Source organism: Leopardus geoffroyi, chromosome C1 (genome assembly GCF_018350155.1).
Source record: "Leopardus geoffroyi isolate Oge1 chromosome C1, O.geoffroyi_Oge1_pat1.0, whole genome shotgun sequence".
Lineage (NCBI taxonomy): Eukaryota > Metazoa > Chordata > Mammalia > Carnivora > Felidae > Leopardus > Leopardus geoffroyi.
This window is the reverse complement of record NC_059328.1, coordinates 22,019,715-22,045,442: the sequence shown is the minus strand read 5'-3', so window position 1 is coordinate 22,045,442 and position 25,728 is coordinate 22,019,715. Positions and strand designations below refer to the sequence as shown.

Genomic DNA, 25,728 nt, shown 5'->3' with positions numbered 1-25,728 from the left:
ATTGGGTGCTGGTGTCATGGAAATGCACCAGTCATGACCCCCTGTTGGCCAGAGGGGTAAGTGGACATGTAAATAAATAAGCAACTGTGTCCTAAAGGCCATAACACCAGTTCAGAGAAAACACAAAGGTAGCAGAGGTTGACGCAGCTTAGGGAGTTGGAAAACAACATCCAAGAAATGATACCTGACCCTGTAGTTTCCCAGGTCGGCAAGGCCAGGAAGAGCATTTCAGGCAGAAGCAGCAACCTGAATAAAGGCACAAGACATGGGATTGCTAGGAACGGTGGGTATCGGGTGCTCTTGGATCATTGGCTATGCACGGTCTTATAGCAAGAGATAAAAACAGTGTTGGACCCAGAGTGCAAAGGGTATTGAATACAGGGCCATGAAAACTGGACTTGAACCCCTCAATCGGTGGTTCTCCAACTATGCCCCTGGCGAAACCCAAGTGTTCCTCAAGCCAAGCTGAGGGGTTCTGCCACTGAATTAAAACTATAGTCATCTTTTTCCAATTTGCAAGAAGGTAACTTAATTACAATGAATAGAATTTTCTTTCTTTTAAGGTGCTTTTCCTCCATGCACTTTTCTAAAGACTTTAGCACATGTCAGTTGTGCGAGAGAATGAGAGTTAGTGTAGAATCACATTTTCATTTTGTTTTGGTTTTTTACAGTTTTTGGTTTAACATATCCATAGTTTGTGGTGTTCTACAAAGAACTGTGACTTCTGGATCTACCTAACTATTGAGGAGGCCTAGAAGGACTTTAACCAAGGGAAAGACAAAGTCTGATCTTTCTGTTTCAAAAAAAATCATTCTGGGGTGCCTGGGTGGCTCAGTCGGTTGAGCGTCCGACTTGAGCTCAGGTCATGATCTCGCAGTTGGTGAGTTCGAGCCCTGCATCGAGCTCTGTGCTGACAGCTCAGAGCCTGGAGCCTGTTTCAGATTCTGTGTCTCCCTCTCTCTCTGCCCCTCCCCCACTCATGCTCTGTCTCTCTCTCTCTCTCTCTCTCTCTCTCTCTCTCTCTGTCAAAAATAAATAAACATTAAAAAATTTTTTTAATTAAAAAATAAAAATAAATCATTCTGGAGGTGCCTGGCTGACTCAGTCAGTAGAGCATGCAACTCTTGATCTCAGGGTTGTAAGTTCAAGCCCCACATTGGGTGTAGAGATTACTTGAAAATAAAATCATTTAAAAAAATCATTCTGGAGGCCTGAGAAAGAAGGAAAGGGGAGGGAAAGAGAGGGGGGAGGATATCAGTCAGGAAGAAGGCTGTTTACAAAGTTCAAGTTAAAATTGATGTCCTGGACTGAAAGTGGGGGCTATTGGGTTGGAGAGGGGGACTAAGTCCAGCCTCCGAGAGGAAAACCTGCTGTGATTCTCCAGACTTTCCAGCCAGGCTGCCCAGGGAAGTCACAGGAGCCAATTTGGTAGAGAAGATAATGTCAACAGCTCACTGTCACCTAGAGAGTCTTCAACAGAAGTAAACCTCTGTGTCTCAATGAAAACAGAAGGTAAGCAAAACTGGGTAATGTGTGTGTGTGTGTGTGTGTGTGTGTGCGCGCGCACGCGCATGTATGTGCACATGAGCACTCCCAAACAACTGTGGGACCAAGTCTTTCCCCCATCATGGGACATCTATTTTCTCTAATAATAAAAACAGATTTAAACATTTTTTAAGTACATAGTATGAGCCAGATCCTAGTCTGGGTGTTTTACCCAGCTAATTTTCACAATAACCTAATAACATTTTTCAAATGTTTTCATGTGCCAAGTATTGTGCTAAATGCTTCAAGTGAATAATATCTCACTTGATCTTCACGATAGCCTTGAAACTGATACTATTATTTCCTTCACTTTAAGGATAAGGAAATGAATACACAGAGAGGCCAAGTGACTTGTCCCAAATCAAATGGCTGGAAAATGGCAAAGCCAAAACTCAAAGCCAGTTTTGCCAGAATCCAACCACCTGCAGCTTTCAACGCAGCACTTTGCTCTCTTCTCTTCCTCGGAGAAACGGCTTTTGAGCTGGTAAGCTTTGGGTCAATAAAACCTAGAGAAAGGAGCTCTTCCTTATCCTTCAAAGCCCTGGCTCAGTGTTTGTCTAAGCCAGTTTCCTGGCCCACCTACATCAGAATATTCTTTGAAAGCTTGGAGGAATTGTAGATTCCTGGACTTGTCCCCAAAATTCTAATTCAGTAGGCTTGAGATAGGACCTTCGGGTGATTTTTGTGCACATTGAAGATTTTGAGTGGGACAGGCTCCAATACTGCCTCTTGCAAGAGCCCTCATCCCCACCCTGGCTCCTTCCAGAGTACCTTTCTCCTTCAGACTCCAACAGTGCCCTCCTTCCTACCATTCCAACTTAGGTTTTTAGTTATGTTCACGTCTCACCTCCACTACAAATATGATCTAGTGTCTTTACTGGGCTACATCTTCTTACAAGGCACTTCCATTGTCCCACTAAATCCCTTCTACACTGTGAGCATTTTGAGAGAGGGCCTCCTCCTTGTGATCCCTCCTTTCTATCTGAACACACTTAGCATTTTACAACGTGTTCTGCCGTTCACAACGTCATCCTCTTGTTTCATCCAATCCTCACTACAATCTTGAAGGAGGTATATTGTCCCCCACTGTACCCACGAGAAAAGAGACTGGGAGCTTTTGACACTAGCCCAAGGTGGCCAAGCTAAGAAGGCGGCAGGACTAGGAGTTGAACCTAAATCTTCTAGCTCCGAGCCCAATTCTCTTGCCTCCACACCAACTTACGTCTACCCTATTCAGTGGTAGGAAAGTAAACATTGCTTCGCTATGCTGTTACAAGGTAGCAAAAATAAATCGGATGATGCTTTAAAAGATCTGGCACAGCGAGCACACAATAAACGGTGGGGAGAAGGAAAAACTGAGGTCAGGGAAGGGTAAATGACTTTCCTCAAATCAAATACCAAATCGCAGACTGTGGACACAGCTTCAGGCTGGCATCAGACGCTGCTAGTTGGGAGAACAACTTTGACGGGCCCTGAGTCTCCGCGAATCTCTTCCGTACCTCCACCACGCATACCACGCAACCCGCGCAGCTTTCCGGAGCGCCACCGCGCGGGCAGCGGAGGAACGGGTCAGCCTTTTTAAAATATGAGCAAGGGGCGTGGTCACGCGGCGGGGCGGGGCGGGGCGCAGGCGCGCGGACGCAGGCAGATGACGTAGGCGCGCTGTTCGGCTCAGAGTTGACTGAGGGGCCATGTGGGGTTGCGGCGCGCTGTTGGGGGCGCGAACCAGATCACGGCTTTGGCGTGAGGTGCTCGTCGCTTGGGGCCGCCGCTGGTCTGCCGCCGCCCCCTACTCCGCATCTGCCGAGCCCTCCCGGGTCCGGGCGCTGGTCTATGGGCACCACGGGGACCCAGCCAAGGTCGTCGAGTAAGAGACGGCGCCGAAACGGGGCAAGGGGACAGGGGCTCCTGGAGGGGGTTAAGACGCGCCGTGGAGAGGGGGGACTGAGAAAGGAGGGACCGGGTCTGAGGAAAAAGGCAGAGAATAACGGGACCCAAACCGAAGCCCGGGGCGCGATGGGTAGCTCGGAAAGTCGATGCGTCCAGGTAATTGAAGGCCAGAGAGGCACCATTGATTATGACGGCGTTAGTGGCTAACTTTTTTTTTTTTTTTTGAGGTGCAGTTGACATACAGTATTAGATTTAGGTGTACAACGTAATGATTCGATATTTGTAGGTATTACGAAACGATTGCCCATTAAATCCAGTTAACATGTCACCTTACATAAAGACAGAATTTTTTTTCCTTGTGATGAGAACTTTCAAGATCTAGTCTCTTAGCACCTGTCAAACATGCAGTATTACTAACCGCGTTGGCAAGCTATACATCACATCCCCATGACTTATTTTATAACAGGAAGTTGGTACCTTTTGACTCCGTTCACCCATTTGGCTCCTACACACCACACACACACGCACGCACGCACACACACACACATCCCTGAGCACCAGTCTGTTCTCCGTTCACCCATTTGGCTCCTACACACCACACACACACACACACACACACACACACACCCCTGAGGACCAGTCTGTTCTCCGTGTCTGTGAGGTTGGTGTTCATTTGTTCATTAGATTCCACATGGAAGTGAGATCATACAGTAATGGTCTTTCTCTGTCTTATTTCATTTAGCATAATGCCCCCAGCATCCATCTATGTTGTGTCATGTGGCAAGATTTCATTCTTTTTTATGGCTAAATAGTATTCCATTATTTTGTATATCTAATATGTCACATTATTATATAGCTATTAGCCCACTACTTTATATATATAGGCCATTACATTTTCTTTATTCCTCAGTAACTTTTACTGATCAAGTATTATGTGTCAAGCACATAATGGATGTGTCCACACGGATGCTCTCATTTAGTCATCACTTTTGGGGTAGGTACTGGATTTAGTTCCATTTGGCAGTGAGAAAACTGAGGTGTAAGAGAGGTAAAAATCACTTGCCCAAGGTCACACAGCCAGTAAGTGGCAGAGTTGAAATTTAAACCCATGTCTTACTGACTGATTTACCTGAGTTCCTAGGCTCTTTTTTTTTTTTTTTTTTTTTTTTTTTTTTTTTTGGAGAGTATTTTTTGGATGCTTTTATGTCCATTCTAATCTTCCACTTCCCAAAAGGTGGGTGAGAGACATCATTTTCAGTTTACAGAAGCCAGGGGACTTGTCCAAACTGAAATAGCTAATAAGGATTGAAACAGGGACAGGAACCCACAGCTTCTGACTCCTATCTCGTGTGATTTCCTCTCTGTTGCACTATGCATATGCCTTTAGCCAGTTAAAAAGAGGTCCTGTTTTGGAGCCTTACAGACCCTAAGGTCAAATATAGACTACACCTCTTATTAGCTGCTTGATCTTAGACGAATCACCCAGCCCCTCCGAGCCCTTGCTCCTTTTATGATTATGTTCTCCTAAAATTTTGTTGCCTCTTAATCCATGATTTTTGCATGTGGCTGATAAAAACAGCATGTGACTTGTCAACCACTGTAAATATGCCCATAAGTGACTATACCATCCAAAAGGGCTGGTGGGGTCACTGTAGGGGAGCTAAGAGAAAAGCACTGGTCTGGGAATCAGACCTGGAGTCCAATCCTTACCCCATCCTGTGTGTTTGGGCAGGTTACTGAAGTTCCGTGAGCCTCAGTTTCATCCTCTTGAAAAGTGGAGACGAGTTGAAAAAAAAAATTTAAAAAAAAAAAAAAAAAAAAAAAAAGGGGCGCCTGGTTGGCGCAGTCGGTTGGGCGTCCGACTTCAGCCAGGTCACGATCTCGCGGTCTGTGAGTTCGAGCCCCGCGTCAGGCTCTGGGCTGATGGCTCAGAGCCTGGAGCCTGTTTCTGATTCTGTGTCTCCCTCTCTCTCTGCCCCTCCCCCGTTCATGCTCTGTCTCTCTCTGTCCCAAAAAAATAAATAAACGTTGAAAAAAAAAAATTAAAAAAAAAAAAAAAAAAGAAAAGTGGAGACGATACAGGTAGAGCTACGTAGCTGAGGTCAAGCTAATGCTGCCCACCAAAAAGCGCCCGCACACTTTCCTAAGGCCCCTTGTTTACAGCTCTCTGAGTCCCAGGACATGCTTTGATTGTTTTCCAAAGAGTAGGCAAACATGGAATTATTATTATTATGGTTAAAATACAAGCTAGAGTGCTCACTTCAGCACGTATGCTACCAACAGAACGACACAGAGAAGATTAGCATGGTCCCTGCTCAAGGGTGACATATGCAAATTCATGAAGCATTCCAAATTTTTACTCAAAAAAAAAAAAAAAAAAAAAAAATCCAAGCCAGATGTTTTGACAACTGGAGGAGATAAGCCTCAGTTAAATTCAAGGTCATGCACTCAGCCTAGCCACATCCACCATTAGAATATTGAGGAGACACATCAGTCAGTAAACCTCAACTTGTATGTTGATCACAAGTAATGATCACCGTGTCAGGAAGACTTGTCCCTGGGGACTGTGCTGTAATGAGTTGGTAAAGCTCTGATGAACATTAGTTTTCCAGGAATGCACCCCAAATGGGAGTGATGTGCCTCTCGCACAGGCTTGTAATTTCTGTTGTACGCGAACTGCCACAAAACAAATGCTCCAAAAACGTTAGTTAATTATGAATCTAATTTCTGTAAGAAATGTAATTTTTTGTTGTTGTATTTCAGTGTTTATTTCTAAGAGAAAGTACATGCAAGAGAGAGCAAGGGAGGGGCCAGAGTATCCGAAGCAGGCTCTATGCTGACAGCAGAGGGCCTGATGTGGGGCTCAAACCCACAAACCGTGAGATCATGAGCGGAGCTGAAGTCAGACACTTAACCAACTGAGCCACCCAGGCACCCCAAGAAGTGTATTTTTGTAGAGTTCTGTGGTGATGAGGATGGGACCCTTTGGAAAGGCCTGGGAAAGTTAGGCAGCTGGGTGCAGTTGCCTCCTGATTGAGTCCCTCCTCTTAGAGAGCCAGCGAACTGGAACAGACTAGTCTGGTGGCAGCTGCCACTTGGGGAAGAAAGAGCTCTCTTGTCTCCTTGTGTGGAACCCTAATAACTTCCCAGAAGTTCAAAACGAGATAGTTTGATGAAGCGTTACTCAGCCTTGGCTTCACACCTCGCTCCCCTGTGGCACTTTGAGTCCATATTCCCAGGAGCCTACCCTGAGGTATTTAGTGGGTCTAGGATGGCACTGGACATCTGTGTTTTTTAAAGCTCCCCAAGTGATCCTGGTACCCCGGCCAGGGTTGAGAACCATTGCCCTTGTGGATACAGACTCTTGGGCAGTAATTCTCCATCTGCCCCAGAAAAGTGGCTTTCCCTTCTGACCCAGATTCGGGCAACTTGACTTGTTCGTGTATGGACTGAGGCCAGAGGCTGGGATTCTCTTCTTTGTAGTCATGTCTTTGGAGGTTTAAGGTAACCACCCTGTCACAGAAAGAATCAGGTGTCCTTTAAGTATTCCGCTGACTGGGTGTGTGGGTCAGGTTACACCAGGCAGGGTCATGGAACCACCCAGAGTCCAGGCAGAGTGTTCCCCAAACTGGCGTAGTTTGTGATGCTTGGTATGCTTGCACCGTGAGCCAGAGCTCTGGGAGCAACAGGGAGGGGATGAAGAACAGGCTTCTTGGGTCGCAGGGGTTGCAGAATTCCTCAGAATGAGACCTGCAGGGATCTCTGAATCTAAACGCCCTTTTCATTCCTGTTGGCCCCCAGACATTCCATCTGGTCTCTCTACTAAACCTTGTTCCTCTGTCTCCTAGAGGTTTTTTTCCTCTCCCCCAGAATGGCCTCCCCTAAATAAGCACTTGGGCCTTTTTCATTGGGAGGATCAAATGATGTAAAGTAAGACCGCAGGAGAAAATGACAAACTTGGGAGAATTACAGACTCTAGAAATTTCAGAGGTCCCCCACAGCCATCGCCCCTTGTGCAGACTTCTGGATTCTCCATCGATAGTTCCCGGAACCTCCAATGTCCTCTTTCCTTTTGGTCCTGAAAGTCCCCTTTCAGAGCTTTGCCGTTCTCTGGGTCTTATGTTAAAAACATCTTTCATTTACTGTGTACCTACTATGTGGCAGGTATTGGGCTAAGTTCTCCACATATATTATGGAAATAAAAAGTCCCAAAAATCCAGTTTGGTCATTATTATCCCCATTTTCCAGATAAGGGAACTGAGCTCAAGAAGCATAAAAGTCACATGCCCAAGATCACACAACTAGGATGTCCCTTCTTTAATAAGAGTCCTTGATACAGGACCTGAAAAAACAATGACAGTCATCTCCAACGTTTTTTGAGAATGAGATACAAAACTGGGGAAAAGATAGGTCAGAAGAGAACAAGTTACTTGGGTGACCCCAAGTCTCCACCCTTCATAGGAAGGGCAGCCCCCACCTAGGGAATATGGTAGGAACGTTATTCTCTGTCTGCCCTCCTTTTGAAGATCCTGAAGTGTTCATAAAAATAGCATCCTGGTTGGCGCAGCTTTCTCCCCTGCCTGTTGCTAGCACAAAATCAAATGTAGCTGTGAAACCTGGACAAACCCATTCAGTGTTAGCCATATGGGATTTGGGGAAGCAGGTGGTGACGACCCAGTCTGTATGGGTGGTGAGTTCTCATGGTAGGACACTGTTTACCCTCGGATTTCTTTTTACAATTGATGTCAGTGTGTGCAACCAAATGTCTATGCAGGTGACTTGGTTTTTAAACCAGAATTACACTACTTTGAAAAAAGATTCGCACTTTGGTTTGGCATTCTATTGAGAACCGGGATTTTATTTGTCTGTCTCCTGGAGACTTTTACTGCGGTCATGAATGAAGGAGGAGGGAATCGAACTCATTGATGTAGTAAGTTAGGCAGGAGTTATTCTCTGAGGGCCTGCTACCTGTGCGGCAGGACTGGGGATGCAAAGACGAATAATCTGTGGTCTTTGCCCTTAAGGAAGTCACGCTCTAGTCCAGGAGATGGGTGACCATAGGCCAGTGCAGCAATGCTATATCAGGTTATGTGTAGACTGCTGTGGACACCCAGAAGAGAGGTACCTGGCCCCCTCAGAATAGTCAGAGAATGCTTTCTCTAAGGACACGGAGTCTAGGTTGAGTGCCCCCAGAAGATCGGGTGGGCAGTATATGAGGAAAAGTGTAGAAATGTTCCAAACAGAGGACCCTGCATGTGTAAAAGCCCAGAGGGAAGAGAAAACCTGTTGTGTCTGACTGACGAATATTTATGGAGCGCCTGCCATGCACTCAGTATGTGGTCCTCGAGGGAGGTGTCTGCTGCCCCAGGCTCAGAGGGGACTAGCTTGAGATCACGGGACTCGAACGCAAGCTGGATTCCACATCCTAAAGCGCTTGTACGTTGCCTTCCTTCTGGACTTCACCCTAGGCTGGAGTTGAGGGCCAAAACCCTGAGGGTGGAACCTGGCGGGCAGAGCTCTGAGGTACTGCACAGCAGGTAGGAGATCCCCCTGTGTCCAGAGTGTGGGAGGAAAGCTACCCCCCCTCACCAGCGCAACCCCAAGTTATTACGGTTGTCTGGCCCTCCCAGCGGCTGCTGCAGCTCTCTGGGGTGGTTCCAGGCCTCTCCCACTCTGGATGGGGTGGGAGGGATCAGCATTTTAGAGAAGGGAAAGCAAAGATGCCATGAGGTTTATCTGTGGCTCAGGATGTGTTGTTGGGGACCCACCCACAAGGGCACTGGCCTGGGTTCTAGTCCCCACTCCGCCACTCATGGTTAGGGTGAGGAAATCATTCCCGTCTCCTTTTTTTTTTTTTTTTTTTTCAGTTATTCTTTGATAAAATAAAGGGGTTGACCAAGGGCAGCCGTGGTAAAGACAGGCATGCATGTGGTCTCTTCCTCCCCCCACACCTTCTATGCCAGTGACAAACCTTCACAGCTCCGTTTTCCGTATACCTCGGAACGTATACACCTCTTTACCCTGTTCTCCCCAAACAACACTTTTTTCTTCTAAGACAAGGGGAGGCCTTAACATCCTTCTCGACCTAATACTGTAGCCTCGGAAATGGTTATGAGACCGAATCCTCTTTGTCCAGCTCGGACAACTCTGTGAAACTGGTGGACGTTGGACTGCCTGCTCCCCAGTGGTTGTTCTAGCAGACTCCTGGGAGCAGTGCTGTGGCTAGAAATCGGGGGTCCTAGGTACAAAATTTCACCAAGGCCCTGTTTGCTCTTGATTGGTATCGTAATCAGCAGCCCTCCAGGCAGGGGCTGCATGGTCATTGTTGTTCCTGTCAGAGCAAAGCAGCTGCAGACAGGGACCCGGTCCCCTGCTGTGGCCCAGTCTTATTCTCTGGATCGATAAGGTTAGGCCCCCGCAAGCTAAGCAACAGACTCTAGCTCCCTTCAAGCAAGTTTCCTGATGTCAGCAGCTGTAGAACATTCTAGGGCTTACCAGCTTACTGGTAATCTTAGTTGAGAGAAAGTAGGGGACTGAGAAAGTAGTGAGAGGGTTTCTTTGCCAGCTCTCGGTAGAAACTTCCAGAAGTTCCCCCCCTAAGTCTCTAATGCCTTTCTATTCAAAATGACTGTCCTGAAGTGCAAGTGGTCCTGAATGGTGGGAGGGCAAGATGACTTTGAGGCAGGGAAGCCAGAAGAGGCACAAGGAGCAAGCAGGCGTGCCTAGCACACCGACGAAGTGTGCGAACTAGGTTCAGGAAAAGGAGCTTTCCCTGAGAGCCCAGGACTCCTTTATAGAACCCACCAATGGAGGCCGCCAACCACCCCTGCTGCGGGGTGAGCCAAAGAACTTCATTCTTCCACAATCCCCAGTGTGTCTTGTTAATTATTAATCAAAACTCTGAGCAATGTACCCAGCACAGCATTTCAGCAGATCACATGGGGATTGCAGACAGACTGGAGAGAGCCACATAAGATGTGGGTAACCTTTACCCAGTGCCACATTCTTAGCTCTGCAGTGAGCACATGAGAAAGTCTCTGGCCCGTGACAGTCTCTCCCTGCCTGTTCTTCCTGCTCAAAATGATATTGACCAGTTTGAGGTGACTGAGTGGAAGATGTGCAAATGGTTGCTAATTACATGCGGAAGGCGGGAAAGATATCTTCGCCGAGCTGGCCAGTGCCTGCCTTACACAGCAAATATAAGTGAGCCGGTCCCCAGAGTACTGGCCTCTTTTTCCCCCATCTCAAAAGGCTCTTTCTTCTGCCTGCTTTTGTCTCCCTTGTAGTTCATATGGCATCACAGGTGTACAGCCAGGGCCTCAAAGGAGCCATTGTGACCTTATCCAGTCTGGGATCTGTCGAGTGAAGACAGTGGCATCCCTCCGAGTTGCATGGCGCCATGACACTCACGGGGGAAGGCCGTGAACACTCCTGGGGAAGTGACTTGAGATCTAGCCAGGCTGTGTTTGGGTGCCTCCTTTGCACTCTACAACACAGCCACTGGTTCCTCTGGCAAGTTAAAAAAAAAAAAAGAAAGAAAGAAAAAGAAAACAAGGAAGAAATTGCTATCATGACACCAGAGGTCCAACTCCTGGAATCCAGTCTTGGCCCCCGTTTTCCTTCCTGTCTCGGCAGAATGGTATCCTTGACGACGACGCTAGGACTGTGTGCAGGGATGGCAGTGTCTGTGGTGCTAATGGCATTCCATGGGGCAGGCAGGGGCCGGTCTCCCTGGTGAGATGCAGCTGACCCACACACCTCCTGCCGGGCTGGCAGCACAGCCCCTCCCTCAGCCACCTGTGTTCGCAGCTTCAACTCTGCAGCCCCTAGACCCTCATCCCTGCCCTGCTCTCCTTCCCTCCCGCTTCTGTGACTCTCAGCCAGCACAGAGCGGCGAGGCTACCCAGAAGACAGAGAAGTGGGAGCGGGTTGTAGCCCCGTGCGGCACTTCTCAAACTGCTGTCTGGGGGCAGGCAGTCACTCGGTGTGCTGTGAGAACAGTGTCCCCAGCTGAGTTACCTCTGGAGACTCTGGATGACACAAAGTCCCCTGGGTTTTTTCCCTGGGTGACTTCTCCCAGCCTTTGTGACGCTGGGGCACCGTCTGAGTCCTATAAAGGGCATTTACTGGGCAGCATTTCTCAGACATATCCTACACCCCGGGAGTGCCTAATACTGTCTCTCAGGATGGAAATTCCACACAGTGTAAAGGATGCTGGCTTAGTGTTCAGCAGTCTGAGCTCCGGAGTCAACCTTTAGGGCAATTTTTGCCACTTAATCAGAGTTTTACCTTAGACAAGTTCCTTCCTCTGAGCTTCAGTTTCCTGTTCGTGAATTGGGGAGATAACACCCTCCTGATAAGTGTTTTGAGGACTAACCAGCCTCACGTGTATAAAATGCTGAGCACAATGCCCGGAGCTTAGGAAACTGTCAGCATTAGTTTCTCTTCATTGTTCAGCCAGATCGCCCAGAGCGAGATGATCTGCCTGCCTCGACTCCCGCTACATCCAGCTGACTCATAGCTCTGTACGTCTAGCCTGGAGTGCCCTCTCCCCATACCACGCGGCTTCAAGCTCCAAATATAACACCTCCCTCCCCACTCCAAACCACTCTCCCTTCCTCTCTGTGTCAATATCCAGTTGTCCACGCCAGAAGCCCAGGAGCCATCAGAGATTTCCCACTCCGTGTGGAGGGAGTGACATCAATACCACTTCTTATTTAAGAGATCCCAGGTTATCAAATCCTCTCCATTCCCCTGGCTCCTGTCCAGATTGCACCTACTGCCTGGCCAACTATCAAGTCAGATTCTTTGCCATTCCTTTCTTTTGCAAGAAAGCCTGCCTTCCTCCCTCAGTCCACCCAGTAAACTCTCACTTATCCTTCAAACCCCAACTAAGGTACCACTTCTTCCAAAGCCCAGTGGCTAACCCTGCATTTCCTCCCTCCGGGCGCAGTCTGGGATTAGGACCGCAAGCCTGCCTCTGGGGTGCCTGCCTCTGGGGGGGCCTCTCGCAGTGACTCCACGTGTGAGAGTCCCCGTGCCATCAAGCTCCCAGGCAGGAGAATTTTTTTTTTTTCTATCCTTAAGCCCCTTGGCTCAGTACCTGACACTGAGTAGGACTGTCAGTAAAATATTTGCTGAGTTAAATTTACTTGAGTTTTCCAAAAAGTTGTCGTCTTTCAGTGATTCAGTGATTCTCTTCAGAGGGATAGCCAACTAATTGTTTCAGAGGCTTCCTTGGATATTCCTGCCACTGATAACAGCTGCCATCTCTTCAGCATCTACTGTGTATCAGGTACTCTAGCAAATTATTTACATTAACTCATTTACTCCTATGAGCTAGTTTCTAAGTGTTCTCCCCATTTCACAGATGAGTATTTTGAGGTTATCCAGCTGGTAAATGACCAAGGCAGGATTCAAACCCAGGACTGCCTATTCACGTCAAACCCATGCTCCTCCCTTCATCTGTGAACTGAGATCCACCTGTATTCCCATCTCGACCATGGCCATCTAGATTTTTAAAGTACGATTTACTGCAAACCTCACCTGCACTTTCCTGTGGGGAAGACAGCCACGGGTTTTTGCTTAGACCAAACTCTCTGAGGGACAATCTCCATTCTCATTTGTACCCATCCTTCAGGGTTATTTTCCTAAATAGCCCAGAACCAGGAAGAGCAAGTATGAGCCTCAGTAGCTAAATCCCTGTGCCTTGAGCCTCTCCCCTGACTCCCCAAAAATGGCTGACACCTTTATGTCACATTTTCTCAATAGGGAGGAAAGTCGCGTAATTTCATTAGGAAGCATTCTTGAACACTGCTTTGGTCCCAGGCACTGTGCTAAACACGGAGGTAAGACTAAGAATTCTCTGCCGTCTGGGAGCTCACAGCCAAAGTGGGGAGACAACAGACATGCACATTCTGGCTGTAAAACTAAGGGATAGGTAAAAAGAGTCCTGAACCAAGTCCGAAAGACCTGGATCCAAATCCACATTGGAATCTACAACGCCAAAGTCAGAACGTCCTGTCAGCTGACAGTTCTGTTTTGATTTCTGTTGTTTTACAACTCATTTGGAGGGAAGACCTCATCTTGTGTGAAGTTTTTACATTTATTTTATATGTTCATATATATGTGTTTATTCATCCCGCTTAGCGTGAATATTCATACATTTTGCTGCAGAAACTGTTTCTGATCACAGAGTGCTGCCTCAACCCCCACAGGAGGGTGTAGATAATAACGTGGTTCTGAACTCTGGCATACATACATCTCCCCCATGGAGTTTGGGGAAAGGAATGTGAATGTAGGCCTGTTGTGATCAATTGAAAAGAAATACATGGAAAGACTTGATAAACTAAAAAGCAAGAAACTCATGTAAGATGGTCTTAAAAGGGTGTCACCCCTTCTGTGTAATGAAAACACTGAGGATGCAGCAAGTGATTTTTTTTCAGGACCAAGAAGAGGGTCAAAAGAAGTCTTAAAGGGTGAATTGAACTTCTTGCTCTGTGGAGAAGCAGTGGAAAAGAAATTCTGGGCTGAGGGAAGAGCATGTAAAAAATGGGCAGAAAAAAATGTCTTTAAGTAGCTTGAGTACATGGACTTTGTTGGCTTACAGAAAAACTCTGGTTTCTGCGAAACGTACGAGAGAAGCAGTACAGATAATAGAGAGGGGCAGCCAATCTGCAATCCATTTGCTCTGGGCGGGATTTTTCTCAGAATGCATGCTTACACATCTGTTCTCTGTGTGTTCGTAGAGAAGCATCACTGTCCGGCTGATGGTCCCTGTTCTGCCTGCTGCTAACCCCTCCCCGTCTCCCCAGGCAGGTCCAGCAAGGACCAGGCCTCTACACCATGCTGCCCTCTGCTTGGTCTGCTTAGCCCCTTACCATCTGGCTTCTCTAGCATCAGACCACCAGGTTCAAATCAGATCAGCCACTTACTACTTTTGGTGGCCTTGAATAAGTTATTTACTTCTTTTGTGCCTTTGTTCCTCAGCCATAAAATCAGAATAATGGTAGAAAGCTGGCATTGAAAGCACTTAGCCTAGTGTCTCTCTCACTGATAAACACTCAAACAGTACTTATTATGATGATGATTATTATAAGGACTCCCCCCTCCTCCAGCTGTGTATAAATACATACATTCCTTAATAAGCACCTAAACAAAAAGAGCCCTTTCTTTTTTTCTCCCTTCCTTGGTCCTAACTCCTTCCTAGTTAACTATTTTCTATAGAGTGTCTCTAATCCAGTTTTTTGCAGCTGTTTCTTAGTCATGGTAAGGCATGGTCTGTCTTACTTTGGTCATGGTCCGGGACAGGGATTCCCAGATTGAGCCCCTTAGGTCGCTAGGGGTCCTTGTAGGCAGTCAGGGGCGTTCCCAGGCTATTTTCAGGATTCTAATAATAGAGCACAGTAATTTGGAGTGCCAACTTGGGAAGTAGGGGAGCCCTGCCACTGACCGGTTATCTCCCCCTGTGTAAGTTTCATAATCTCCAGGAGCCTGCATTTCCTACTTGACCGAATGGGACTATTCATACTTTCCTCACAAGGGAATTGTATCTTAGATCAGATCATGTATTTAAATCCCTTAGCACAGGACCTGATATATTACAAATACCACATAAATACCTGCCACCATTTATTGCTACTATTAATACAAGGCATTTCTTGAAAATCACACTTTTACCTCCAATGGAGCCTCAGGTATAATTAAAAGGTCAGATTTCTGCCAGAAGTGGGTAGGGGTATATCAGCCTAGTTCAGTAACACTGTTGCCTAATGCTAAGAACCTCTGTGTGGCAGTTATATGTGCCTTTGGTAACTAAAAATGAGAATTATTACAAGTGCATTGGGTAGAGGACAGGGTGCCTGGGTGGCTCAGTCGATGAAGCGTCTGACTTGAGTTTGGCTCAGGTCATGATCTCAGGTCTCATAAGATCGAGCCCCATCAGGCTCCACACGCTGACAGCACGGAATCTGCTTGGGATTCTCTCCCTCTCTCTCAAAATAAATAAACCACCAAAAAAGTACATCTGAGTAAAGGAAAACAGTGCGAACATGAAGTCTTGGTGTGGAGAAATAAAGGAGTCTCTGGTAATTAAAAAGTCACCAAGACCCACTGGTCTTGTACACTGATCAGTGCTTTCTGGGTGGAAGGTCTCCTATTTTATTTTTTTCTTTTTTTAACTTGCAAGAGCATGCACAGGGGAGGGGCGGGGGGAGGGAAGGTGGGGAGAGAATCTTAAGCAGGCTCCTCGCTCAGCCCCAGAAGGTCTCCTTTTATAAAAAATAAAAATAAGGGGCACCTGGGTGGCTCAGCCGGTTGAGCGTCTAACTTCAGTCATGATCTCACCGTTTGTGAGTTTGAGCCCCGCATCGGGCAATGAGCCTGGAGCCTGCAGCCTGCTTCAGATTCTGTGTCTCCCTCTCTCTCCTCCCCTCCCCTGCTCACGCTGTCTCTCTCAAAAATAAATAAACATTTCAAAAAAACATTTAAAATAAATAAAAATAATACATGGACATTGCCACCAGCCCTTTAGCAGGTTTAACCCATTAACCAAAGCTCTAATGCATAAAGACATTAGTCCCATGGTGCCTAGGGCCCACCGTGAACAGAGTGTTACCACCTAGAAATCCCACCTGTAATGGGAGAGGCTCTTGGCAGTGCTATGGCTCAGCTCTCCTTTCAGCATCCTTTCTGGCCAGGATTTGGGCCCAAAGGGACATCACTCCAGGGGGTGGATCACAGTCACCCAGGGAGTTCTTCCTGAACTACAAAGGGCATCTCTCTGTTTCACCTGCTCTGCAACTAACAGAAATGTGTGAAAGAAAGAAAGAAAGAAAGAAGAAAGAGAGAGAGAGAGAGAGAGAGAGAGAGAGAGAAAGAAAGAAAGAAAGAAAGAAAGAAAGAAAGAGAGAGAGAAAGAGAGAGAGAAAAGAAAGAAAGAGAGAGAGAAAGAAAAAGAAAGAAAAGAAAGAAAGCGGAGAACAAATAAGCTAGCCCACCGTGTCTCAGTTATGGCTGTCTATAAGACCCACTTGGGGCATCCCTTATCTTGAGATTCTGGTTCAGTAGGTCAGAGCTGGGGCCTGAGAATCTACATTATGCCTGAGCACACCAGGTGATTCTGGTAAGCAAGTTTTGGAAAACACAAGGCTAATCCAGGCCAGCAGAAGGTTTCACTGCTTTCTGTCCCAGAACGGGCAGTGGGATTGAGAGGGCGCTAGAGATTTTCCATTTGCAGTTAGTGAGAGAGTTAACCTGTAGCCTGTGCTAATTCCTTACAGCACCTTTCTCTCTTCTAACAGCCTTAATTCCCGGCCACACAATGGCAGCTCAAAAATCTGGCCGCCCTGACCTACTTTGGGGAGATGATTTGAGCAAAAGACGCCCTGTCTATCCTGGGTGACATTAACATCTCTCTCTTTGGCTTTGTGCTTAGACTGAAGGACCTGGAGCTAGCTGCTGTGGGCGGATCAGACGTCCATGTGAGGATGCTGGCGGCCCCTATCAATCCATCTGACATAAATATGATCCAAGGTAACCTTGGTTTCTGTGGCTTATGTTAATTGGCTTTTTTGCTTAGCCCGCCACCTCCTCGATTCCATTCTTCCTCAGGTGCGGGTGTGAAATTCCTGTGATTAGCAGCAGCTGTTCTCCAGATGAGCCATCTGCAGACTGCAAGCCCTCCCTGGCCTCCCCTCTCTGGAATGTGAGGCTTTTTGAGAGTTAGGAAGATTGCAGTCGGGAGTAAACCAACCACTGTGAGGTGCCTGTGATATGCTGGGCTCATTTCATACATTAGCTAATCCCCATAATAACCACGAATGCTGAAAAGTATTTCCCCTTTACAGATGAAAAGGCTAAGGCTCAGAGAGGCTGGTTAGTTACACAGCAGGCCAAAGGCAGACCCCAGATCAGGCTCAGATCCAACTCTATAAAGTTCATGCTCTTTCACTGCCCGAGCTTCACCAGGTGACCCTCTGCTCTTCTCCCTTAGGAAATTATGGCCTCCTTCCCAAGCTGCCTGCTGTTGGAGGGAATGAAGGTGTTGGACAGGTGGTAGCAGTGGGCAGCAGTGTGACCGGGGTGAAGCCAGGAGACTGGGTGATTCCAGCAAATGCCGGTTTGGGTAAGTTTCTCCAGGTGTCTGCAGCCTTTCGCTGTTGCGGATTGTATTTCACCCACACTGGAAATGTTTGCACATTGGCTCAGTGTGACTGAGCAATGCGGGATTTATTATTGAGTCCATGTACCCACTGCCAGTAGGGATGGGAGCTGGACAAGGAGAGCAGAAAGTCTGTTTCATCTGCTCTGGGGGTGACGACCTGTTCTCTCATCTCCTTGGGCCCGTATTGATCAGAGCTGTGATTCTCTGAATCCCTGCATCCCTAAATCCCTGCTAGATGGTACTGTGGGAAATCCAAATAAGACAGCCCCTGCCCTGCAGGAGGTTAAATTTTAATTGAAGAAATCTCCAAACTAGTAACTTCAATAAAGGGTGTGTTACATGTTACACGTTTACAGGAAGCCGAGGACACTTCTGGCTCCTCTGTGTGCCTGCGAATATGTGTGTGTGAGAGAGAGAGAGAGTGAGAGAGTCTTAAGGAAGGATCGGGGCTTCACAGAGGAGGCTTCTCTGGAATGGACCTTTGACGGGTGAATTATGTGAGGTGGAAATGAGCCAGAAATCATTGCATTTGGAGGGAGCAAAATGAGCAGACCCAAAGGTCGGTTTGGAAAATAGTGAGACATTCAATGTAGCCTTGGCAGAGGATTTGCGCACAGAAGTCTGCTTAAGTGATAAAGAAGGTCACACAGGTAGTGGGGCCACATGGGGGAAGCCCTGCAAAAGCCAAGCTAAGAAGTTGGGGTTTTCTTTGATATATGGTGAGTCGTTGGTGAGTTTTGTTGTTTAACACTTCACACTTTTTGAGGCACAGACATTATATACAGGATCGTGACAGCAATCACGAGAGGGAAGCAGGGAAGACACTAACCACCCCATTGGACATATAAGGAACTGAAGCTAAGGGGGCACCTGGGTGGCTCAGCCAGTTAAGCAGCTGACTTCGGCTCAGGTCATGATCTCGTGGTCCGTGAGTTCGAGCCCTGCGTCGGGCGCTGTGCTGACAGCTCGGAGCCTGGAGCCTGCTTCGGATTCTGTGTCTCCCTCTCTCTGCCCCTCCCCCACTCTCACATGCATACGCTCTTTCTCCCTCTCAAAAATAAATTGAACATTAAAAAAAAGAAGAAGAAGAACTGAAACTTGGGAAGAAGCCCTTGTCCAAAGAGCAAACTGAAAGAGAACCCACCAAACTCTTATTCCCACTCTGTTTCTGCTAAACTACAGTGTTAGGACCCTTTGGGTTATAACTTACAGTCAACGCAAACTTGCTCTGCAAAAAAAGAAGTCAATTGATTTCTGGAACTGGGACGGGCAAGAGATGGAAAGCTGGATCCAGGAACCCCAGTGATATCAGAGCTCATTGTGTTTTCTTGCTAGTTCTCAGATAGGATCTCCCCACCTAGTGATATAGTAGCATTAACAAGTATTTGTTGTCTACTCCCTTTGCACCAGGCCCTGTTCTGAGCACTTTACATGTATGAACTCAGTTATTCCCACAACAGGAGGTAGATATGAGATAAATATTAAATATTAAGCAACTTGCCCAAGATCGCCTAGCCAGTAAGTGGTGCAGCTGAGATTCAAACCGACCTTTCATAGATGGCCACCAGCATCCTGAGGTTTGCATCAAACTGGGAACAAATGAACATGGCCTCCACAATCTGTCCAGTGCAACCACATCCCTCCACCAGCAGGGCTCTGACCGACACTGCCTGGGTCTTTGCCCATCCATGAACCCCTTCATACTCAGTAGTTTCACACCATCTAAACTGCAAGTTTTTTCACAGCATAACTGACTGGCCGCAGGCAATTTTGCTGTAAAAGACAAAATTGTGAAAAATAAAAGAGGGACATTCACTAAAAAGGACATCATCAAACACAAAATGAGTAATGAAAAGACTACTGCAAAATGCAAACTATTTCAGTACATTCAAAATGTATAGTGTAGATTCATGGCAATACACACAAATAACTGATTTTATTCTGTGGATCCACAAAATGTACCTAAGCACTTGTCTTCAAAGTCTTTTGTTCCTAGTATCACACGGTTTTTTGGTGCTTGTTGACTCGTCTCCTCAATCAGTATGGCACTTTTGTTGTTGCTGTTGTTGCTAAAGTGTCTTCCTTGACCAGGTTCCAAATACTAGGATGCACATTTGTAACTGGGCTTTGTATCGGGTTGTGAAAGCCTTTCACATTGTTGTCTGGTTTTGGCATATTGTCACATTTCCACTGATAGACGTTCCAAAGTTCTCTGGGAAATGTGGGTTCAAAACTCTCTGCTACTTTTTAGACTGTTACAAGGGCTAAAGTTGATATAATATGAAATAGGAGGACTATGTCAATGGGGAAATGAAACCAAACTGTCAACCAGCAGATGAAACCAACAAACTGTCAACCTGTTTTTGTTTTGTTTTGTTTTGTTTTACAGCAACATTGCCTTACGTAATTAGTTATATGGCAAAAATACTTGTGGTAAAGATACTTATGGCCTAGAACCACACCAGGAGTATGGGGTTGGGTCATTCCAGTTGCCTCCATGGAGCGTCTTGCCCACCTCTGTGGTTTAAAGGGTGGGGCCTTGTGGTTGACAGCCTCAGAGGTGAGGAGGGAGCAGTTCTAGAAAGAAAAAGGCACCAGGCAGGGAAAAAGCAGTAACAGAAGTCTATGAGAAGCTCTTTTCTTTGAGATCAGATTTGCTGCCAAGAATGGCCCACTCTCTCCTGCAGCCCCACCTGGCCGTGAAAGAGCCACGCCATCTGAGCAAACTGAGAGCTGCACGATTCACTATCGATGCCGACGGACTGGTGCTTTGAGGCCGCCCTCGTCAGACACAGTCTCTGCCCTCAAAGTGTTCTTGGCTGGGCGTGGGGGACTCGAGAATGGAAAAACAGCACGTAATAGCTAACAGTCTAGTTAGCGCTATGATGAGAGGATGGACACGAAGGCGAGAGCCCCCCATCTCGGGGAGCATTCGGAGCGACTTCCCGAAGAAGTGGTGCTTGAACTCTGTCTGGAAGACTGAGTAGAAGCGTAGCCAGTGGGCTAGGTGAGGAAGCGCTGACAAGCAGTGCAGCACGTGCAAAGGTACGGCGGCGGGAGAAGGCTCGGCACTGTCGGAGCTGCTGTAGCCTGGTGCGGCTGTGTCCCTGCGGGGACGTAGGAGAAGTGAGATGAGGCTATAGAGGTAGGCGGGGACCCGGTCATGGAGGGCTGACATCTATGGTCAGAGAGAGCCCAAAGAAGAGTTAAGAATGAGTGGGGGCGCCTGGGTGGCTCAGTCTTGGTTAAGCATCGGACTCTTGACTTTGGCTCAGGTCATGATCTCCAGTTGGTGAGTTTGAGCCCCGCGTCGGGCTCTGCACCGGCAGCTCCTCTCTCTGCCCCCTTGCTTTCTCTTCTCTCAAGATAAGTACACTTGAAAAAGAAGAAGAAGGAGAAGAAGAAGACGACGACCAGACTTGGGCAGCACAGAGCATGCTCTGGAGAGGCAGAGGGTAGAGGCAGGAAGCCAGTAAGGAGGTGGCTAAACAGATGGGGCTTCAGTTGATAAGGGTCTGAACAAGGCAGTGCCACGGGGCTGGGAAGACAGGTTGGAGTTAGGAGCCAGAGGAACAGAACTCGGTCACTAGATTTGGAGAGAAGAAGGGACGTCTGCCAGGGGTGCAGGGAATAGCGCCTGTAGAGGTGGGTGTCAGCCAGAACGGGGATTTCTCCCCAGAGAAAAGGGGAATCTTTCCCACCAGGTGCCAGAGAGCAAGAGGATTTTATAATGACCGGACTCTAACTCCGTTTATTTAGTAAACATTCTGTGAGCCTCTGCAGTGTGCTGGGCTCTGATATAGCAGTGAACAGATGTGGCCTTTCTTCTAGTGAAGACTGCAGTTTGGTAAGAGTGGCAGCCATTAAACAAATACGTCCTCACTGGCCAGACCTTGGTCATCCTTCCTGTTACTGAGCTGTGCCCATAGCCAGCTTTTTCCCACATGTTGCCAGTCCCCAGGGAGACTGGGCCAGAGAACGTGCAGACTGACTTTCTCATTGGAAACCCTCAAAACCCTCGTGAGGCAGCACAGGGCAGCAGCGAGAGCACCTGCTTGGGAATCTTCTTTCACCCTCTTGGGTGACCTTGTTTCAGTCACAGCTACTTTGAGCCTCAGTTTCCGCATCTCTAAAGTGGAGCTAACCATTGTTGCTGGCATATCTCAACTAATTCATGCAGCTCAGCTGAGGGATATGTACAACCATTTTTGCGAATTAAATTTCTATACACATTAGATCAGGGTCAGCAAACTTTTTTTTAAAGGACCAATTCATGGGGTGCCTGGGTGGCTCAGTCGGTTAAGCATCTGACTATAGCTCAGCTCATGATCTCATGGTTTGTGGGTTTGAGCCCCACATCAGGCTCTGTGCTGACAGCTCAGAGCTTGGAGCCTGCCTCGGATGCTGTGTCTCCCCCTCTCTCTGCCCTTCCGTCACTTGTGCACTCTCTCTCTCTCTCTCTCTCTCTCTCTGGTCTTCTTTCTCTCTCTCAAAAATAAATAAATAGACTTAAGAAATTGTAAAGGACCAATTTGTAAATATTTTAGGCTTTGCAGGCCAACTGCCTACACTCAACTCTGCCATCGTAAACCATCATGGACAATACATAAAAAGTGATCATGACTATGTTCCAATAAAACTTGGCTTACAAAATCAGGTGGTGAGCCAGGTTTGGCCCACGGCCGCAGTTTGCCGACCCCTGCGTTAGATAGTGGAGATGGTTAAGGGTCAGTTGCACAGGAGCAAGGAACAGGAATCCTGAGAACTAGAGCATGGGACGTAGGACCAGAAAAGGAAACCAAGAGACATTACACACCTACTATGTACTAGGCACGGTGATAGTCTGTACAAATGTCATTATATTTAATCTTCACACAATGACATTCGTGTCAAAGAAGGTAAAATGAGAATTCTAAATCACACAAATCAGGAATGGCAAAGCTGGGAGTTTTAAGCAGGTCCCCCACTCCAGGGTCTAAGGATTTTTACTTTAGAACCCTGAAAGCCCTCAGGGCTGACCATGGGTGCTGCCCCCATCCCACCCAGGTTCTCTTTAGAAGAGGATTAGGGACTGCCAGGCCCCAGAAATTTGTGTCAAGCTCTGAATTTCCATTGTTGTGCCTTTAAGGGAAATTAGAAAACACCCCTAATTTCATGCGTAGAAAACCCTACACTAGGTGATTGGCCAGAGTAGACATGGCACATGTTGGCCAAGAGAAGTAGGGGCCATGAGGACGAAGGTGACCGTGAAGATTTGAAAACCAGGCTGGGTGAAGCCCAGAAAAATGCCAGGATACCGCCTAGATTCCAAAGGAACCCGTCAGTTTTTCAGTGTCTTATTTTCTCAGCCACAGATCTACCAGTGCAGCTCTTAATAGAATGTGTTCCTGCCTCTTGTCTATACTACCTGGTCCCTAAAACCCACATTGTCTCTCTCCACTTACAGCGCAAGTAGTAGTCACCTAGGCTGTCCCCTCCACCCCACCCCTGACCGTGTGGAGCCAGGGTACCATTAGAATCCCAGCAACCGGGCAGGTGCACACGCTCCAGAGCGGCCCCTAAGATACCACCGCCACCAGATTCCAAGCCAGTAACAGTTTCTCTAAGGCGACCTAGCGAGTGCACGGTCCAAGAGCCAAGGCTTGAATCACGTCTGTTTGTCTCCAAGTCTGTTCTCCTCACCTCTGCTTTACACAGGATCCTGCCCGCATGGGTGAGCACCTGTCAGATACAGGTTGTGACCCATCAGTGAAATTGATCCAATGGGTTGCAAACGGCACTTTTTTCCCCTAAAATCAGTCACAGTAGAATAGAAAATAACAGGATATCATACATAGTAGGGTAAATATTGTCCCATGAGCCTTTGATTTCTGTTACATGTAGGGGTACATATTTATATATGCGAATGTACTGAGGGACAGCATAGCTCACGGTTACTGTGGGTCAGGATCGTGAGAGTCTGGGGGACGTTCCTGTGGTCCAAGCCACTTCAGCCATGGCCCGAGCCTGCCTTCCCATCACTCTCTGCCCCGCAGCGTGTATCCTCCTAGGTCCATCTTCTGTCTGTCCTGCCTCAGAGCCTCTCCATATGCTTTTTCCTCTCCTAGACCATTCTTGGTGTACTCCGTGAGTGACATTCTTGGCCTCAATACCCTTTAACTCTTAGCCTGCGCCTCCTCAGAGAAGCTGTCCCTGACCCCCATCTCAAGGAATTCTCCCCACTGCAATTGTCTGTTTCTCGCCTGATTTCCCCTGGAATGAAACTCCGTGAAAGGACAGAACGCGTCTACACTGTCCGAGCACGTGGCCCCCAGTAGGTGCACACTAAGTATCTGTAGGTGGGGCGCCCAGATTAGTCGGGTGGCTTTGGGCAAGTCGCTTTCTTGGCTTCCTACCCTGTTAAATGAGGAGGTTAAACTCGATGCTCTAAGGGCCTTCTCAACACTGACATTTTACAATTCTTTTGTCTGCAGCTAGAACGTGGCCTGGAGGTTAATGGTCACTTCTCTCCAGTTTACAGGAGTTTGTCATTTCCCTGTGTCATTTGATTTGTGCAGCAGCTCTTGGAGGAGGCCAGTATCATTTACATATGAGGGTAACCAAAATGCAGTAATTTGCGCAAACCAGCAGACCAGCGAAACCAGGTCCCGAAGCTAGGCCTTTGACTTCTACTTTCATGCTTTTTTCCGTAATACCGCCCAAGTCAACGTGCCCTACGTAAGGAGAATGCGGACCGAATAGGGAAAGGGAGGCTTTCGCAGCGTCTCTTGCCCTGGTTGTGATGTTACTCAGAATCTAGTAGCTTCAGATCCTTAGCTACATCTGATGGAACTAATGTGCTAATAACAAAATCGCTATCATGAGGACTCAGAGATTCAAAAGGATTTCAAGATCTTCTTTTTTCCCTGAGTCTTACTTGAATTGAAGGCTGATGTCTTAGGCGCCCATTTAGTGAGGAGGGTGTCTTGGGGCCAGTTGTGGAGAGAGAGCCTTTCTCACGACCCCGGCCCCATCCCCTGACTCAGGAACCTGGCGGACTGAGGCTGTGTTCAGCGAGGAAGCACTGATCGGAGTTCCAAGTGACCTCCCTCTTCAGAGCGCCGCCACCCTGAGTGTCAATCCCTGCACGGCCTACCGGATGTTGATGGACTTTGAGCAGCTGCAGCCAGGTAGGAACCGCCAGGTGCGGGGAGCAGGCTGGGATCTCCTGACTGGGTGTGACCCACATCCTGACCCCGAGGCCCTGGCAGCTCACCAGTAAGGGGCCGAGAGGAAGACAGGCCCCTAACCTGGGCAAGTGTGTGGTTGCTGCTTTCGTTTTGTTAGCTTAGTTCCTAGAAAGTGTGCTGGAACCCCATGAGGAGAACACTCTGGAAAACCGCTGAGGGATCACATTCCCTAGAGCTTGGGATGGGATTCTGCCATTCAGCGGAAACGTATGGCGCTGTGCTAAGGTCTGTGACACAACAAAGCCAGACAAGATAGACAGTGCCTGTGTTCTCAGTAAAATGCTGAACTGAGTAATTCCACTCAGCATTTCTATGGCACTTTCCAGGTCACATAAGTGCCTTCCCATGCGTTACCCCAGTGACTGCATTAAATCTTCAAAGCAGTGTGGTGAGGTTGGTATCGCTGGTTGAGAGTTCAGGCCCCAGGCAGACAACCTCAGTCTGAATACCAGAATCACCTTTCGCTATGAACTGACCTCTCAGATCATCAGATTTTTCACCTATAAAACGGGCAATAAGGGGTTTTGATGGTTAGCTGGAACACTGCGGTGTAACAGCGCGGGGCCTGGCACACAGCGCAGTAATTAAGCGCTGCTTTTATTATTCTTCCTTTTCATAAAGGAGGAGACTGAGGTCCAGAGAAGTAAACCACTTGGGCGAGATCACTCAGCAAGGAAATGACAAAGCCGGATGTTCTACTTGGGGTTCCCTGAAAGCAGAGCCTGAGGCAAGGACTGAGTGAGGGTGGACAGTTTGCTGGGGAGGTGATCCCAGGAAGCAGGAGTGAAGGATTGGGAGAGGGAGCCAGGGAAAGGAGGAAAAGCCAGTGAAGGCTGATTACTGCTGTGGGCGAGCAGGGCTCAGTCTTGCTGGGAGGAGGCCTCCAAAGATCCTCAAAGA

At 47.7% G+C, this 25,728-nt stretch overlaps 1 protein-coding gene and 1 non-coding gene across 5 annotated transcripts in view; both read left to right on the top strand.

The window, feature by feature from the left end:
• Positions 1 to 3,187: 3,187 nt before the first annotated feature.
• Positions 3,188 to 25,728, top strand: part of MECR (mitochondrial trans-2-enoyl-CoA reductase) — a 31,702-nt gene continuing 9,161 nt past the window's right edge. For 2 of the 4 annotated variants that reach the window (XM_045476400.1, XM_045476399.1), the window contains exons 1-4: positions 3,196 to 3,412; positions 16,871 to 16,968; positions 17,429 to 17,560; positions 24,625 to 24,768. In XM_045476400.1, the coding sequence (XP_045332356.1) occupies positions 3,237 to 3,412; positions 16,871 to 16,968; positions 17,429 to 17,560; positions 24,625 to 24,768 (550 nt within the window). In that variant the 5' untranslated portion in view covers positions 3,196 to 3,236. Of the gene's footprint in view, positions 3,413 to 10,750; positions 12,731 to 16,870; positions 16,969 to 17,428; positions 17,561 to 24,624; positions 24,769 to 25,728 lie in introns of those variants that run through there. The other 2 variants (XM_045476398.1, XM_045476401.1) reach the window with 2 other exon arrangements.
• Positions 5,688 to 5,793, top strand: LOC123600144. Its single transcript, XR_006713521.1, has one exon. It is a non-coding gene; the product is annotated as a U6 spliceosomal RNA (small nuclear RNA).